We start from the raw sequence: 18,089 nt of genomic DNA, 5'->3' as shown, positions 1-18,089 counted from the left end.
ATGTCTCAATAATCAAGTTCTGAGCACGTTTGCACCACTAATGGGAATAGGTTTATATTTAGTATTCTCTTGGTTTTCTAGCCTTTCTTTTCCTAAAGCTTTGAAAAATAGACATTTAAGTATGAAGTGGTGTTGGGAAGATGAGATATCACTAAAGAAAGGGCTTAAAATGCTATGTAATAAAATTTTACTTCAATGTCTAAATACAAAAATTAATATAGTGTATTCTGCAACAGCTTTTTTGTGTTGTTGTGACACAGAGCAATTGGCTTATGCCTCTAAGTATGTGAATGCCTGAAATCCTCCTGTATTCTTCCTGGAGACAAAAAGGACTCTAAGAACTAGTGAAAATCTGCCCCTTTGAAGTTTTGCTTCCAGCAGTTTTTATTACTCCATTCAGAGCTGCTGTCTCTATGGTTTAACTGTTCTTCAGCAGATGGCATGGTGTGTTTGTGGTGTCTCATCAGCCAGTTAGTGCAGATTGAAGACATTTTGCTTTAAAACAGTGTTCTTTTACAACAAAACCAACAAAAGAATCTAACATTGGCATCATATGAGTGATGGGCTGGATAAAAAGACTAGCTGCTTAATACTGTTAGTGTCTAATCTGGCAGAATTTGATTTGAATTATACTTCTGGGTATTTATCTCTCATGGGGCAAGGGTATGCTTCAAGTGACAGAGTTTGCTTCAGGGTTTGCCATTTGTAATATAACTGTTCATTTAAAGAAGAGTGCATGTCTCATGACTGAAGAGATATTATTTAAGAATACAAATGTTGGTAGTGTTTGTCTGTGATCTGAAACAGAGATATTCATAAAATCACCTTCTAGTGACCATGACTAAAACATGTTGACATGATATAAAATCAGCTTTTGTTTAGCTCTGCTTATTTTAGGGAAGATGTTTTTAAATAACTGTTTTGCTTTTGTTTAAAATCTTCCATCTTTATTAACAGTTTTATTGGACAAACAGAATTTGATCTTAGAAACTAGAAATTAAGACAAAGTATATGGTCACTGTAGGCTGCTGTGGAGCTGAAAAACTTATTAGTAGCTCCTCAGTGTAGTTTCTCTGAGACTACAGTCACTGGGATTGCATATGCCAAATCTATATGTAATAGCTTTGTGCAGCTATTTTTAACACATGGAAGTAATGCTGAAAGTGAAACTGTTTTTCATAAGCTCTGAGTAGGGAATGGTAGAGCAGCACAAGGGCTCCGTGGGCTTAGGCTGCTCAGTGCTGTGGTGTATCTCAGGTACACTGACTTGTCTTGTGTAAACCAGCCCATCTTGAGCAGTGTCAGTGTCCTGTCTGACAGGAGCTCAGCCAGACTTTGCTATTGTATGGTTGATTTAAGTAGCAGTTCCAAACTTTAGGCTTCCAGTTGTTTAGTGGAGTGAAAAGGAGGGAAGGCAGGAAGAAGACATGTTCTCATCACCAGCGGTCTTACTTCAGAGAGTTGCACAGCATCTGATAAATCCAGATGTGAGCTATGCAAAGCTGTACTGCCTTCTGAACTTCCCTGAAGTTCCTCTATTTCTATCTTCATCTCCATGAAACAAGTGAACCCAATGGAGCAAGGAAGTAGATGGGACTACATGGAAAAGAGTTGCTTTTTGCTACTCTATTCTTTGTGGCATGGTGGTAGCTGCATAGAGATAAGCACAGGCAGAAAAGATCTAGTTAAATTTTAGAAGATGCACTGATAATAAAGTCTCCTGTTTCTAGCTTTTCTCTTTGCTGTCCTTTACTCAGAGAAGGGTCCCGACTCATGTCTGACCAAAAACTCTCTAAACATTGGAGTTACGGATGTTCACATGGTGGAACAGTCACCATCTTTCTGTAGCATGTGAATGGGTCAGGAAATGTGATCACTAATAAATAACCTGATACTCTTTCAGTGCCTTGCTCTAGCTTTTTCTGAGAGTATCTTGGCAATCACATTGCAGACTTTTGGACTTCAATGTTGCTGCTGCTATCATCTTCTTCTGGTTGATGCAGAAATACACCATCTTAAGTGTGATAAAGGTTGTAGGATTCCTCTTACCTGCTCTTAAATCACCAAGTTTCTCTGATAAAACATCACTTTGCTAGTGATAAGCGTCGGGGGGGATTTTGTGATGGCCAGGTTTGATGTTTCTAAACAGGAAAGATTTGCACCTGGAAGACTTGGCACTTTGTACCCAATAGGCAGCCAAGACCAGGCAGGCATCCCCCCTTGGCTTTGGACAGGCAAATCCAGGTGGCCCAAGGCCAAGAGGAATAAATAGGAGCTGGAATCAGACCTCTAGCGTGCCTCTGTATGCTTAATTAAGCAGTGCTGAAATGGATGAACAGTTTAACAAGTGTCATCCTTCTTGGCCTGAAAACTTTGGGGGTTGGAATTGTGCTGTGGGGGCTTCCTGAGAAGTAGCGATAAAGATGAAAATCAGATCTGATTTTTTTCTGAGAGGTTCCTTAGGGATTTTGTTGGTCGCATCAGACTTTTGGACAAGTCTCTTCCCATGCATTTTACCTCTATGGTGCTGAGCTGTACGGGAACTGAGGCTATTCAGTCATTACAACAATAAACTTGCAAGCCTGCCTTTTGCCAAAATCTGTAGCAGAGAGTAGCATGGGTCATAGCAAGTTCAAACAGTCCATGAAGCATAAGAGCAGCACGTGTTTGTTAAGTCTGCTGCTGCTCTGATCTTCAGTTTTCCTAATATGCCATATGCAATAAGCTACCCCTGCAGTGGCACATTTTTAGCTTTGATATATTGCTAGCTCTTCACCAAATTTTGTTTCAAAGCACTTTTGAGAGGAATTACACAAAGCTGTGCAGGGCTTAAAAAGTAGCTTTACTCTGCCTCTTTATTTGTGACAGTGTGTAAAAGATGGTTAATAATGAAGCAATACTGAGAAGTCAGAACCCAGTCCTCCTCCTTTTTCTGGCTCTATGAAATGGATGAAAACCAGCATGTTGTAGAATTGTACAATAGTTTGGGTTCAGAGGGACCTTTAAAGATCATCCAGTTCCCCCTGCCTGCCATGGCAGACCAGGTTACTCCAAGTCCCATCCAACCTAGCCTTGAACACTTCCCGGGATGGGGCACCTACTATCAACTTGTGCCAGTGTTTCACCATCCTCATTGCAGAAAATGTCTCCTTATCTTTAATCTAAATGGCAAAGTGTCACCAAAGGAGAATCTAAGTATTTACTGATGGATACCTGAAAGTTTTTAAGAAGGAGGACTATGTGAACATCAGGACTGTTTATTTTTTTACACCTTTGTCCTGGATATGGCCATGAGAATGGTGCTGTGAGTTGCTTTCTCTCTCAGCCTGGGCGAAGATTTTGGTGAATGCAATCACGTCTCTAAAATCCTCAGAACTATCCAACCACACCAGGGAAAGTCAAGGCAAAATTTTGACTGAGAACAAATTAAACAGATTAACAATCTTGTTGTGGGTAAAATGCTCTGATAAATTTGCTCATTAAAGCAGGGCAGGACAGGAAGTACATGGATGTCCAAGAAGCTGCAGAACTCTCCTGAGAGCATTATGACCATCCCTGTTAGATGGGAGTTTTCACTACTATAGCTGCAGAATTCTGCTTCCCTTGGAAGAAGACTCAGCTTTGAATTTGGGGGTGGCTTCCAGGAGGAGAGTGCAGCAGTATGCAGCTTTGAAACATGAGTCACCTGAATGTTGGCTAGTGTTCCACCTCCTTCCTGCACTCCATAAGCCTGTGCTCTGCTGTCACAAGCACTTTATCAGTTGTGTGGCCTTGAGTGGAAGAACACAATCAAGTGGGGAGCACCTGGTCTCTTTTTGGGTGGAACCTGGAACACATTCAGTCTGATTTTGTGCAGCTTCCTTTTCAGTTGCTCAGTGAATCACAGTCTTAGGCTTGCTCACTGTCTCAGAGTGAGAGTTGAAACTTCTATGAAGATTTGTAAGGAAATGCCTGTTGAATTATTCTGGTGTTACTGTCCACCTGGCAGGAGTCATCTTGACGTGTTTATGCACTTCAGAAATTTGATTTGCATCTAATTTATCTTTTTTACTAAATACAGTGTCTTGGATATGATTGTGTGCCCTGGCAGCAAGGTTTCTGTAATCACAAACTGAGAAAGAACAAAAAGAAGCCTCCTTTGTAATTTGCCGCATTTGTTTGTTGAATTAAAAAAACTAACCCATAAATCCATCCATTTAACTGGAGTTAAATCTGTGAATTGGAATTGGAACTAGAGACATCCCACATTTGTTGCTTAATTTCTCAAAAAAATTGAGTTTCACTTTATGGCTCTCCTCTTCCATTCATGCCCTGTGAGTATTGAAGGTGATGTACATCCTAGCTTCCTTAAGTATTCCTCAAACTCGAGGCTGGAACCTGCCCATTTGATAGACGTGTTTTTTCCTTTTCTTCTCTGTTTCCAAATAGCTCAAAGCATTTGCTGTTGCAGTCCACACATCCACATGGACTTGATTATTTTAAAGCTTAATTTGAGTCTTAAGTGTGTAAGGCTTAAATGTAGACTCTCCACTGTAAACATTAGGCTTACATGTAAATGATTTACATTTGTAGGACTCAGAACTGTTTGAGTGAATGATGGAAAGTTATCTGTGCTGCATCACTTGCTTGTGTGAGTGTGAGAAACAATACTCAGTTTCAAAAACTTTAAAAGGTTTATTAAAACCTTATCAAAAATACAACAGAAGACTGAATAGAGAAGGTATTATGGCACCAGGAGCAGAGGATCTCTCCCACCATGTGCTCATCCACACAATGGAGGTTTCACCTTTTAACTCTAGCCCCACCCAAAGTTCAGTCCATGGGCTCCTCCTTTGCTGTCCAGTGGTGGAGTTCACTGCCTTAAATCTTGATTAGAGATCAGGTGCTGCCATAGTAACAAGCTGACCATCCCAAATGTCCCAAACCCAGGCCACCCCCGATAATAACACAAGGGGAGGTAAAACATAACTATAAATCTATAAAACTTCTCTTAACATATAGACATGATATTTGCCTTTTAATTGTGAGAGTCAACCATCACATTACTCATCTATCACATGAGTTTCTTACAGCATTGGCTCTTGTAGAGGTTTGCTGTCACAAATTATTAAGTCAGACTTGTATTTTATTGTTTTCTTACTCCCTACTGTCTTTTCTTGCCCTACATCTGCTTTTGATAAATTGTAGGTATAGGTGTCTTAAGAAATTGGAAAGGGAGTGTATGATTATAAATTAGGAATTTTTTCTTGTGGGAAAGCAGATGTAGCAAATGATGGTTTAAGAGGTTATGAAAAAAATCTTACAGCTGGCTGGCACCAAATAGGGATGCAGCTTGTGTTAGTCTTAGCTTACAATACACGGATTGCACTTTTAATGTATTCAACTGTTTTCTAAACTGTTCAAAGGAAGGGAGAGTGTTTTGTGTCTTCTTAATCTCTCCCATCTCAGAAAGCTGGTGCTGTAGGAATGGAGGTGGAACAGCAGCCTTGTGGATCTCCACCTTCAATCAGTCAGGATGCTCAAGAATTTAAATGTCTGCTTTGCTTTCCGGTCTCTCCCAGGCAGCAGCATGGAACTGGCCTGATGTTGGACAATTGCAGAACAGCTCTCAGGGCCCCAAGCAACAGCAGTAAATCTGTCAGTCATCATGTTCCAGTTGCTCTGCTTCTGGCTGACAATGGCTGTGAGATGCTGCAGACACTGAGTGACAACACTGTTGGCTAAACTATCCCTTTAAAAAGGCTGGAGTTTCTGCTGTAACTGGCTTGGCTTTCCCAATTGCTGGAGGAAATTTGGTAGCAGGCCAGTGGCCTCTTCAAGTCCTCAATTCGCTTTTAAAGTGCTATGGAAGTGCTATTTTTAATAAAGTACTTAAAAAAATGAAGTCTTGGGCAACGTAGGAAGAATCCCAGGTTGGCTGATGGCATGTAGGTGATGTAATTAGTTGGCTTACTGTTGACAGTCATTAAACCAAGCAGGATTGTGCTCAAAGCACAGCTTGTGCTGACTAAGCTGTAGCATTGAACCTGCATTTAGCCTAGAAATGGAAACAAGATGTGGTCAGTCAGGGTTGAAGTTTCTCTCTGTTTATTCTCTGTATGTTTTAATCCAGATTTATGGCCTCAGCTTGCTGATCTCCATTGTGCAATCATAATTACTTCCACCAAAGTCTACTTGTGCTGAAGTGATACACTTCAAATTTCCATGTTGCTATTCTTAATAGCTTAGTTTGTATTCCCCTTGTTGGATGACCAAAGATTTCCATGTTGAGGCTTTTTTTTTGGCTGAGAAAAAAAAATTCTGTTTATGGTTGCTGCTTTTGTGAGATGAAGTCCCTAAAATCTTAATCTTGTAAGATTTAACTTTGGATGTGGTCATGTTACCATTTTAAAGTTCTTAGAACAACAGTGGATGTACTGGAATTGAGTCAACCAATATCAGTAATTTTTCTGTCTTGCAGTGTAAATGGCCCTATTTGGCATCAAGGCAGCAAAGTTTAACTGTGCAAGGAATGAGTGGATGATGCTTGGCTTAAAAAGACATAAATTGCTTATTAAAACCAGATTTTATTGCTGAATCATTTTCTATAGCAGTTTTTATATGTCAGAAATTTATATTTAGATACTGATTCACCAGTTGAACAAGTATTTGACTATATGTATTGTTTTGAGAAGTCAGTCTCTGTAAATGTTTGTTCCTTGTCCTTTGAGCATGCATAGGAGAACTTAGTTACTACACAACTGGTAGGTTGTTAATGAGTGTTAATCAAATCACTGTGAGGAACTCACATGGCAAATGACCTTTCTAATAATTTCTCCATTATGTAAGTACTCTTTGAATGAGTAGAACACATTCCAGGAGGTTTTGCTGCCTAAATAGAGTGCTGTGAAAACTTGTAAGACTGTCTTGTGATCACCTAATGGACTTAATCAAGAATGTTCTTCCAGTGTTAAAATACAGAAAGAGGAAGGGGAAATGTCATTCAGTTATTACTCTTTACCAAAAAGTTTTATCTTGAGTAAGGCTTTCTTATATGTAGAAGGGAAACACTCCAGACTTTTAGAAAGAGACAAGTTGGAAAGTGTGGAAGTGGATGACATGGCAGCAGAGCTCTGAGTGATGTTCAGGATGGTCAGCAAACCTTGGCTTTGACCTCTGTAACCACATGTTCCATAGCCAGCAGCCCTGGGTGCATTCACAGAGGTGGGAGGTTTAAGAAGTAGTTCCCAGTAGGATCAGGGTTTCCAGGAGGTCTCAGTTCTACATTAGGTGTGTTTAGACTGAGCCCTTGGGTGATGCAGGACTGTTGGTCTGAGCAGTCTCAGCCCCCCCATCCCCTCAGCAGCCAGCAGAGCAGTGTTTCTTCATATGGGATGGCCCCTGAACAGCTCTGCAGCTGCTGGTGCTGTGAGCAGTTTGAGAAACTCCAGAGAAACCAAAGAAATTACTTACACTTTTGCTTTAAATTATGCTATTATGGTGTTTAGGAGAAGCAACAGTGTGAAGGAACTAAAGGCATCTGGTGACTTAAGCGTATTCATTTAGAACTGTAACATGTAAAAGTTTTAAATCACAAGACTTTGTTTATTAATATTATCAGCACTATTTGTGTCTATGTACAACTCTTCTTTTTCTTATAAATACAATAATTTCTACTTCGTGTTAATTTTAAGAAAGATGTTAATGTCTCTCTTAGACCTGTTTTTGCCATCTTTTTCCTCTGCCTGGTTTTTTTTTCAATAAATATGGCAAATAATTGCTTTTCTCTCTTCACCCTGAAGCCAGGGCTAACAATCAGTAACTCATCATCATAATCTTTTAATATTTTCAAACGTGATTCAATTAAGAAAGCTATGTTTTTGCTACAGAAGGACCCATGGCATAGTGGGAGATACTGAAGTATGTTTCATGTTCTTGGCTGGGTAGCTGTGCGTTAGCTAAAGGATACTTGCACTTTTAAAGATGGCCTGTGTTAACAATGCTTGTATGTATCTATTTTCAAGTTAATGATGATTTAACTTAAATGAGATACCTGTAATTACCTGCTCTCTCACCTGCAGCCTGGTCTATCTGTTGAATTGAAAAATTGAAGAGGAGATTTTGATACTTTATTGAATTTAAAGCCTTGGCAGTTTTCTTCATAAACTGTGCAAGTTATCACAGAATGGTTTGGGGTTGTGGGACCTTAAAGCTCATCCAGTTTCAGCACCTTGCACTAGACCAAGTTGCTCCAAGCCCTGTCCAACCTGGCCTTGAGCGCTTCCCAGGATGGGGCAGCCACAGCTTCTCTGGGCAACCTGTGCCAGGGCCTCACCACTCTCACAGAGACCAATTTCTGCCCAATGTCCCATCTAAACCTGCCTTCCTTATGCTTCCTATTTGGTGTTTTGAAATGGAAGCTGACAGTCTGAGTTTGCATTCCTGTTGCTGTTTTTGAGGTGTTTGCATGTGTGGGGAGCCTTTATCACAGCTGTAACTTTCTCCTTGCAGGCTCCACAGAGCTCAGTGTGCAATTAAACAGACTCAGGTAACTGTTCAGAAAATAGGAAGGGAGATTGAAGAAAAGCTGAGATGTACATCTACAAGGAATGAACTGGTATGTTTGATTTATTAAAACCTTATTTTATGGGCTTGCTGAAGCATCTGACTGATGTCTTGACTGTAAGCTTTTTTTTTAACACTTGAACTTGGAATCTTTCTTTACACCTGTCATTTTAAATGGGAATTCATTTGAGAGCTGTGTAATATCATCAGTTTGAGTTGTGTGAGTTACTCAGATGGATTGATAAATCAGTTATCCAATTTTTACCTTTATTTTGTACAATCATGCTACAATCAAAGCATAAACATTGCACAGTGCACAGAAGAGATCTTTCAGGAAAAACAAGCTTCTAATGATTTATATGAAACTTGGCAGGAATCTGTGGTGGATTTAGAGTGAGGTGAATCTATTGGCTGTATCTTCTTGCACCCTTATTCCCTTTGGATGAACAGAGTTCATGCAAATGCTGTCATTCAAGTGACATATTCATTTTAAACAGAAATTGTACTAGATCTTACAATGGCTTTTGACATTTGGTTTTTCCTGGTCTCCTCCCCTCCCCTCCCCAGAGAAGTCTGTTGACATGAGTTTCTGCTTTCTGCCCAGGAAAGCTGATCTTGGTTCAAAGATGAGTTGACAGAACAGGAGTGGTTTGTGGTGACTTCATTATATTGGTACTCAGTGATATGTGTTTGGTGCCTTGTAAAGGACACATTTGCAGTGTGAAGTTAATTTATTGCTCTAAAGCAGATTCTGAGTTGAGAGTACTCAGCTGAGTTCCAAAAGTGTCAAACCTGGTTCAAGGATTTGACAAAATGGGAAAAATGGGAGCTTGTTTACCCTCTGTAATTACAGGGGTTACATTGTAGATGAAGAGGTGAAGAAGTCACCTTCCATACGGGGCAATATAAAATCTCTTGTGAGTCTTTCCAACCCAGAGCTTCTTTTCCTTCTGGTATCTTGACTTCAACCATTACCCTTTCAGTTAGTCCTCCTTGCAAAGGCTTTTAATTTTTAAATATCTGAGAGCAAAACTATATCATACAGTACTAGTATGTTTTTGTTTGGAAGGAAGCTTAAAGCTTATCCAGTTCCAAACCCCTGCCATAGGCAGGCGTACCTTTCATTAGACTAGGCTGTTCCAAGCCCTGTCCAACCTGGCCTTGAGCACTTCCAGGCATGGGGCAGCCACAGTTTCTCTGGGCAACCTGTGCCAGGGCCTCCTCACCCTCACAGCCAAGAATTTCATTCCCAACATCCCATCTAACACTGCTCTCTGGCAGTGGGAAGCCATTTCCCCTTGTCCTGTAATTTCAGGCCTTTGTTCAAACTCCCTCTCCAGCTCTCTTGGACAACTGGGGCTCTAAGGTCTCCCTGGAGCCTTTTCTGTTCTCCAGACTGAACACTCTCTCAGCTTTTTCTTTGTATCCTCTTATTCTCATTGTCCTGAATCTGGGAATTGAATCTAATAGTGCAGCTTGAAAATCTCCAGCCTTTTTCCAGCTCCTGCTTTCACTTTGTATAGACTTTGTACTGCTCACCTTCCCTCTTGCTGGTGAGCCCTTTGCCAGGGAATGAACGCTCATCCTCCTGCTAGTGCTGTGCTGTCAGTTTTTATGTCCTGGTGAAGCACTGTTCCTAATTTTTTTCTCAATCTGGGCTCAAGAGAGATGCATCCCACAGGAGGATCAAGCACTGTGACACACAGCTGCATTGCTTTCCTTCCAAAGCAGTAAAATTATCAGGTGCTAGTCTTGTCCTGGTTTTTCATTCTCTCCTACCACCTTTTTATGGAACTGCTTCTGTGCAGAGAAACTTTTTTTTTTAATCTGTATTTCTTCCCATAGAAAAAGGAGAGTGAATGTTTACAGTTGAAGATCCTGGTGCTGCGTAATGAACTGGAGCGACAGAAGAAGGCCCTTGGTCAAGAAGTAGCCTTGTTGCACAAAAAGAAAAGTACTTTGCTTGACAGAGGTAAGTGTAGAAACCTTAGCCTAGTTTATGACCAGAATGAAAGTGTTGGTTTCTTTTCTGTTTTCATTGTCTGGCTGTAGTGTGCTGCTTGTGTTTTTTCTTTATGTGAAATTTGCAACCAGGTGTAATTTCTTCACTCTGTGTTATACTGAGTTTTAGACAGCAGTTTCTGGTATCTTGTCTCTAAATAACTTCTTACTGTGACACCCCTCCACAGCAATCTTAAATCTGTGTTTAATTGACATTTTTTGAGAACATCAGAAGAACTGCAGTATAGTACAGTAAAAATTGCCATCATAAAGGAACTTCATGTCATGAGGGAAGTTGCTGTACCTGTGATTTGGATTCAGTTTTAAGTATTAGAAGGCAAAAATCCCTCTTAATATTTTAATATGTAAGTGACATATGAAATACTCATCTTAGTATCATCCTTTACCAGGCAAGTCTCCTATAGTGAAATGCTGTATCATTGTCTCTTTGGAGCTCACCAAGATCAAACTATACACATACTTGATTTTGTTGCAGGATTTTTTGTTTTCAATACTTAGTTGAGTCTAAAGTAATTAGTTACTACTAAAAAGGATGGTTTTTACCATGTACTTTATTCTGGCTATGCATGTATTGTTTTTACCATCTACTTTATTCTGGCTTTGCAAGTATTGAGATCCCATAATTGGATTATTGCACTGTATGGTTGTGAGAGGAATAGGTATTAAAGGAAGATGAAATCTGATGGGTTGTGTTTGGCTGGTGAATGGTGTGTAGTGCATGAAGACAGTTACTCTCCTGTGCTGTCTGACGTTCTCTAGTTTGGGAGCATAATATGGAAAATGGGAAGGTAAGAATAAGTGGAGGATTATTGCCGATATTTTGTCAGTATCTATTTTTAAAAGTTTGGATAACTAAGAATTTTTTTTTTCCTGATTCCTCCTGTTGCTTAGAAAATGCATTTGGGACTGAATACCAGAAACTTGAAGAGCATAATGAATCTCTATATGAATCAAGAAAGGAATGCACTGCTAAGAGGTAAAAGGATCTATGTTTGTTCTGTAACTGGAAAAACAAAAGGTAAGCTTGAGAGCAAGCCATTGAAAATGGGACTTCTGGCACCAAATTCTTTCTCATGTTGCCCTAAAACTTCTGTTAAGATATCCCTGCTACAATTTGTAGATATCTAAAGTGATTACCAGTGGCAAGTCCAGAAGAGAAGAAAATTAATGCTTGGTTGTATGTGTAGACCCTGATAGGAATTTCTGCTGTGTTTTAGGGTAACACAGCTTTGTAATACCTGATTCTTGTAGTCAAAATATGTCTATAGTGTATGGTATGCATGAAAAAATTAGCTTTGTGTACTGTATTTTTTTTTGGGTGGATTTACCTAACTTTTTGGAGGATAGGAGGTGATAATTGGAAAGCTGCAGAAGGGATATGACAGCTTGACACCTTTATTTGGAGCTTTTATTTGGAGCTTTTGAAGAAAATAATAGTTTTGGAATCTCTTTCCCCAAAGAGAACAGTTTTTGAAGATAAATGCCCAGCAGACTATTCGATGCAAGCAGCTGCTGTCGGAGCTATCCTACATCTACCCTATTGATTTGGTATGTTTTCAACATCCTGACAATCTGCTCAATGTGAAATGTACTTTCTATTTATTACCTTGCAAACAAATATTATGCTTTACTTGTGACAGGATCTGCTCTTCACTCATTCTGTTTATTTCAGCTTTTTCTTACATTTGGTCTTCAGATTGCAAACTTTTCTGGGAGGGAACTTAGGCCAGCACCTCTTACACAGTGTCCTCTATGAAAATAGAATAGCTATAATTTAATGGGTGTTTTCCATTTTGTGTACAATTGCATAAAGTAACCCTGACAGTAGGCTGAGTGCACAGAAACATGTTAAAATGTTGAGATTCAAAATCTTTTATATAATGAATTAATAAAAAGTTATTCACTCTTTAAAAAAGTTGCATTTATTTTCTGAACTATGTGAGATGTGGATTAAAATACTGTGTCAGTCGCTCTAAGTTTAGTTGAATATTTAGGTTTTTAATTTTTATTTTATTGTTTGTTAGCTTTGTTGTCGTGTTTTATGCAGGTTTTGGTGTTCTGGATGTTACTGTTTAATGCTCACTTTCCACTGTTGCTGTTAAATTTACAGAACAACCAAAAGGATTACTTTGTTTGTGGAGTCAAGCTTCCTAATTCTGAAGACTTTCAAGGTAGCTGCATATTCTTAATGTAGTTGTTACAGTTAACACTGCTTCTAAACTTTGTAAAATTAAGAAAACTGGTAGCAATAGGTTGGGGTCCAAATTTTTGACCAGAAAGATATAGACTAGGAGAAAACTGACGACTTATTTGTTGGTACTTCCTAGCTAATGCAAAGGAGGTTCCTTTTGACTCTTAGTAAAGTACCTCTGTGTTCTAAGACTGCATATTGAGACACTGGAACAGGTTACCCAGAGAGGCAGCCAAGTCTCCATTCTTGGGGATGCTCAGAACCCAGCCGGACACAGTCCTGGGAAGAACCTGTTTTGAGCCAGGGGTGAAGTGCCTTCCAAACTCAGTGATTCTGGAAAATATTGGTGTCTGACCTAGAATTCCATTGGGGCTACTCTTAGTCCATAGATCTCGGTGGGGCAACAGGCATGAATCCCCATTTGGTTTGCTGTAGTTGCTGGTGAACTTGACAAATAAATACCTTGCAAAAAAAGCCTTTGAACATCTCTGGCAGTATGGAGTACTTTACAAGTGACCTTCTACTTCAACTGTCAACCCTCATCCTATTCCAGAAGCAAATATATCATATGCCTGCCTGTATAGCAGTTGTACAGGTAACTGCATGCATTCATCTAAAAATGTTGGACGTGAACTGGAAATTCTTTAAAATCTCCTTGAGGATTTCTTGCCCTCTGTACCTGTTCACTCGGTTTCTTGAGCAAAAACCTCCATCAGTTGTCTGACTCTTTAAAGCCACCCCATAGTAATTAACTTGTATACATCCAATATGTATATTGGATGCTCGAATATTGGAGAAATAATCTTTAAAACAAATTAATTTGTCAATAGGACAAAAATCAGTCTATTGCTTTGTTTCCCTGATTGCACTAAATGTGGTAATGAACTCAGTTTGCTGACTCCTGGGTAATGAGTAGTATGCCATCTTCTGGCTCATTTGCACTTTCCTGGTATTAATTCATTGCAAAAGAATTACTAATTCTTTATCCAAGTCTTTAGAAGAATTGTATTGTGAGGAAGAAGTACTAAGCATTCAATTTAGTGAAATAAGCAGTTAATTTTGAAACCCAGCTGTCTGGCATGGATCTTATCTCAGACTCAGTAGATACGATCTTTTAAAAAACTATGTGTCCAAAAAAAAATCCAGAAAACCAGTTTTGCTGCAAATTTTGAACCTTTTCTACAAAATCCATTTTGACAGGGGTATAACTTTAATACATACATCATGACAGGCTTTGATAGAGCTCTGTATGGTTGTTGAATATCATTATAAGCTTTGTTGAAGGTCCTCTGTTCTGCTGGTTTCATGGATACATCAGAAGGGACTATTGTGCTGTCTGTATCCCTTAACAAGAATTAAAATAGAGAAAAGAGAAAGGAAAAGCCTTTATGTGGCTAGAAGATGTAGTTTCAATTGCAAGATCTATGTGTATTCCTAGCAGATGAATCTTAAAGGTTGAAACTTTAGCTGTCAAATTGAAAATGGTACTTTAAAACAATGGGTTAATCTAAGTTTTTCCAGCTATTGGCAGAGAACAGAGTTCATAGCTTGGGGTCAGTGTCTCTCCAACTGATCTCACTTGTGAATAAAGTTGAGGAGGAATGCAGCTTTCTCCTGATCCCACTCACACGTGTCAGCTCCATCTAGAGAATCGCAGAAATCTTAATACTTGAGTTTTGTCTTGTGTATTTTGTTTCACTTTTCCCATCTCTTCTCCACCCTCCCCCATCCTGGCAGTGCTGCTTTGAAAGTAAAATCTGCAGGAGAACAAGCCATTACCAGTTTTCTGTGCCTCATTGCAAGAGGCAAACACAACACAGTGAAGTGCAAACAGTTGTAAAGCTCTCAAAAATGACACCAGGTCTCCTTCTGTCCTTGAGTTCTGACTTCTGAGAGCTGCAGTAATTGTTGTTCTGAGCAATATTGATGAATATTGTATTGAGCAATAAAGATGAATATTAGGATTCAATGGATCCAATTAATAATAGAATCTTTTTGTCATTGACAGCAAAAGATGATGGAAGCATTGCTGTTGCCCTGGGCTATACTGCTCACCTAATTTCCATGATCTCCTTCTTCTTACAAGTGCCACTCAGGTATCCTATCATTCACAAGGGCTCCCGGTCTACAATCAAAGACAATATAAATGACAAGCTGACGGAAAAAGAGCGAGAGTGAGTATATTGTACATACACTGATCTACTGTCTTCAACAAATCAACACCAAAAAAATCCATCTTAAACACTTCTGGGCAGTCTGAGGTGATAAGGAATTTGAAGTTACTTGTTACTGCTTTCAGTAGCTGTGGAATAGTTGTTGAGTTTCTCTTGTTGGAATTTTTGGGATACAATAGAGTAACTCAGCTTTGTTATTCTAGGTCTGTTGGCACATATATGGCTTTGATTTGTTACCCAGTAGTGCTAGAAAAAATTAGTGTTTCTTGGTGTTTCATGAGTTTTGGTTTCTATTTGGAAAACTTGCCTTTTATGTTTTGCTACTGGCTATGGGAATAAACTGCAGATAGCAAGTGAAGTTTCACTGGGGAGCTGCTGCCAGTGCCCTAATAGTGGTTGATAAATGGGAGAAAACAAATTGCTTTAACAGAGTTTTTTAATCAATTGATTAAAAAACAGTAATCTGCCACCTACTATAAATCAACTGAATATTCAATGTAGAGCTTTTCATTTGTTCTGTAATAATTGTCTTTGAACATGTAGCTACACTGTTACTGTTTTCCTTCTAGGAAACTGTCTTGCTGTCTTTAAGTTCACTCTCTGAATGTCTTCTCCTGTGTTTTGGAACTTTGTTTATTTTCCCACTGTCTTGACACCCGTGTGCTCTTACATGAAATTAGTGGCAATTACTGGTTAAGGTTCCCTTTGTAGCCTGAAACTACTGAGCTGCCAGGAATGCAACACTGACCATTGGTGGAAGGCCAACTGCTCTGTTCAGATTCTGGGCACTGGCAAAGTTTGCCCAAAGGCTTTATGGACTACCCATCCCTGGAAGTTTTCAAGGCCAGGTTGGATGGGGCTTGGAGCAACCTGGTCTAGCTGAAGGTGTCCCTGCCCTGGCAGGTGGTTGGAATGAGATGACCTTGAAGTCCCTTACAATTCAGGAATTCTGTGACCTTGTGTGTGTCTCTGGATGGGTGCAGTCAAGCTTGCAGCATCAAAAATTTCATATTCCCACAAAAGTTTGAAAAAGGAGCAAAGGAAATGACAGGGGAAATGAACTTGTGGAAAGTAGCTGACTCTCTTGACAGGAAGCTGTGAAAAAACAAATTCTTCTCTTCGGAAATATGCAGTCAAAGTACTACAACAATTTAACACTAATTCCTCATAATTGAAATAAAGATGGAAGGGTTTTATTGTGCCTAGTTGACAGAATTTGGATGCTTTAAAGTGTCTGATTTCTCTTTGAAGGTTAGTGACTTTTGGCAGGACAGGCAAGGTAATTTGCCTTAAGATTTAAACTTGTCTTCCTGTTGTGACACCATAAAACACAACTATATAATTACATCTTGCAAAGTAATTTTGATACCATTTTAATAACTTGTCCAAACACACTTCTGGGTACCTTAATAGAACATTGACCTGTTTTGCTTCAGTGTAGTTCTTGAAGCAGATGATCATACTCCTTCCTGTACATCACTTTGAGAAGGGTTGCAAACTAGAACATTTGTATCTTGAAAATAAATTCCTGAGTAGTAGAGCTCCTTGTGTGTGGGTGTGTAAAGATTAATTCCGTTTCCTATTCTCTCATACAGATTAGAAGGTTTAGTCCTTCATGCTGCAGCCTTCCAAACTCTTGTGACTTAATACTTGATTTCACAACAGATTTCTGAAAAGGAGAGATTTTAGCTAAGTAAACTAATCCCTGCTGGGCTATTTACCTGTGTTGTGCAAGATTTTTTCAGAATTGGCTCCTGCTGGAGATCTTCTCTTCCCAGCTATTGGAGAAACAATCCTACCAACTCCAAGGTTTTATGTCAAATGCCTTAAATTGCAGTTTTCTTTCTAAACTAATAGATCATGTTTCTCCCTTGCTAATTGTGTTGAGCACAGCAGTTAACATACATTATTAGATTTTTTAAATTTCAGTTACCTGTCCTTTAGCAGCTTTTCAAACTCCAGCATAAATTGTTGAGTAATTGCAGTGATGTAATCCCTGTATTTGGTCTTTACTATAACACATAGTGTCTTCCTTATTGACTGGCTTATACTTACATATTTGGCTTTTTTCTTTTTTTTTTTTTTTTTCATTGCAGGGTGTTGGAGGTTAGGATTTTTCCTTTTTTTTTTTTTTTTCCTTTCTCAGGAGTTTTTTATCCCATTTCTTGTTTTAAGAAATGGGAACGACAGATACTTAAGGGAGACAAAAGATGTGGCCAGAGCTGGAGACGGGGCACAGTTTGCCTCTGTCTCTTAGTGGGGAGATTTTCTCATGGAAAATGCAGGGATACTGAGAGAATTGGCTGGGAATTAGGGGCTGGGGTCAGCTCTCACTCTCTCTCTCTCAAGAGCAGGCTTGTGCTGCCGGCTGTAGCGCTAACTACACCAAAGGGGAAAGTGCTCAATGGCCAAGAGAAGGCTGTGGTTGTGTCTCTGTTTTTATTTTGTTGTCGCTGCCATTGTTGTTTGTTTGTCTTGTTATACATATATACACTAGTAAAGCACTGTGTTCCTTTTCCCATATCTTTGCCTGAAAGCCTTGTAATTTCAAAGTTACAGTAATTTGGAGGGAAGGGATTCGTTTTTTCCGTCCCAGTAAGGTTCCCACCTTCCTTGGCAGGCACTTGTCCTTTAAGCCAAGACAGGGTTTCTCTGACATCCTTATTAGGAGATTCTGGAAATTGTTTGTTGAGGGAAATAGCTGAGGTTTTCGCTCAAGAGCAAATTCATAAGTACAGGTGTTTGTTTTTAAAGTCATACTGTATAAAGATGTTACCACACTTTCAAGTTTCTTTACTGACTTTTCTAAGCCCTCCTGTTGAGCTGGTTAAATATTTTGAGAGCTTTCAAAATGTAAGTAACTTCTGGGAAATGCTTCATCTGCTTCTGATTGGTTTACTTGCATGATCCAGGTCACTTCTATGAGGACCTTGAGAATTTACAGTTTTTTTCTGTTACAATAACTGTTACATTGGAACTTTGAAGTAGGAGGTTGTGGTGAGAGCTTAGCTCTTGTCTGGCCATAGAATGAACTTAGAATGAAGTACAGAGTAACTACCAGTAGCATATAGTATGTGGTCAGCTTTGTAATTGTAGAGATACTAGTGTTTGTAATCTGCTTAATAATAACTGCTCCTTTCTTGTCTTCCAAAACCTGA

General features: G+C 39.3%; 1 protein-coding gene across 2 annotated transcripts in view; it reads left to right on the top strand.

Moving 5' to 3' along the window:
* The window catches only part of UVRAG (UV radiation resistance associated), an 88,305-nt gene that overhangs the window by 24,899 nt on the left and 45,317 nt on the right, over positions 1 to 18,089 (top strand). For both annotated transcript variants that reach the window (XM_054654458.2, XM_054654459.2), the window contains exons 7-12: positions 8,491 to 8,596; positions 10,390 to 10,516; positions 11,458 to 11,542; positions 12,027 to 12,114; positions 12,677 to 12,737; positions 14,766 to 14,931. In XM_054654458.2, the coding sequence (XP_054510433.1) occupies positions 8,491 to 8,596; positions 10,390 to 10,516; positions 11,458 to 11,542; positions 12,027 to 12,114; positions 12,677 to 12,737; positions 14,766 to 14,931 (633 nt within the window). The remainder of the gene's footprint in view (positions 1 to 8,490; positions 8,597 to 10,389; positions 10,517 to 11,457; positions 11,543 to 12,026; positions 12,115 to 12,676; positions 12,738 to 14,765; positions 14,932 to 18,089) is intronic.

Source organism: Agelaius phoeniceus, chromosome 2, assembly GCF_051311805.1.
Source record: "Agelaius phoeniceus isolate bAgePho1 chromosome 2, bAgePho1.hap1, whole genome shotgun sequence".
NCBI lineage: Eukaryota > Metazoa > Chordata > Aves > Passeriformes > Icteridae > Agelaius > Agelaius phoeniceus.
Note: the sequence above shows the minus strand (reverse complement) of the source record. Positions and strands in the feature narration are given on the sequence as shown.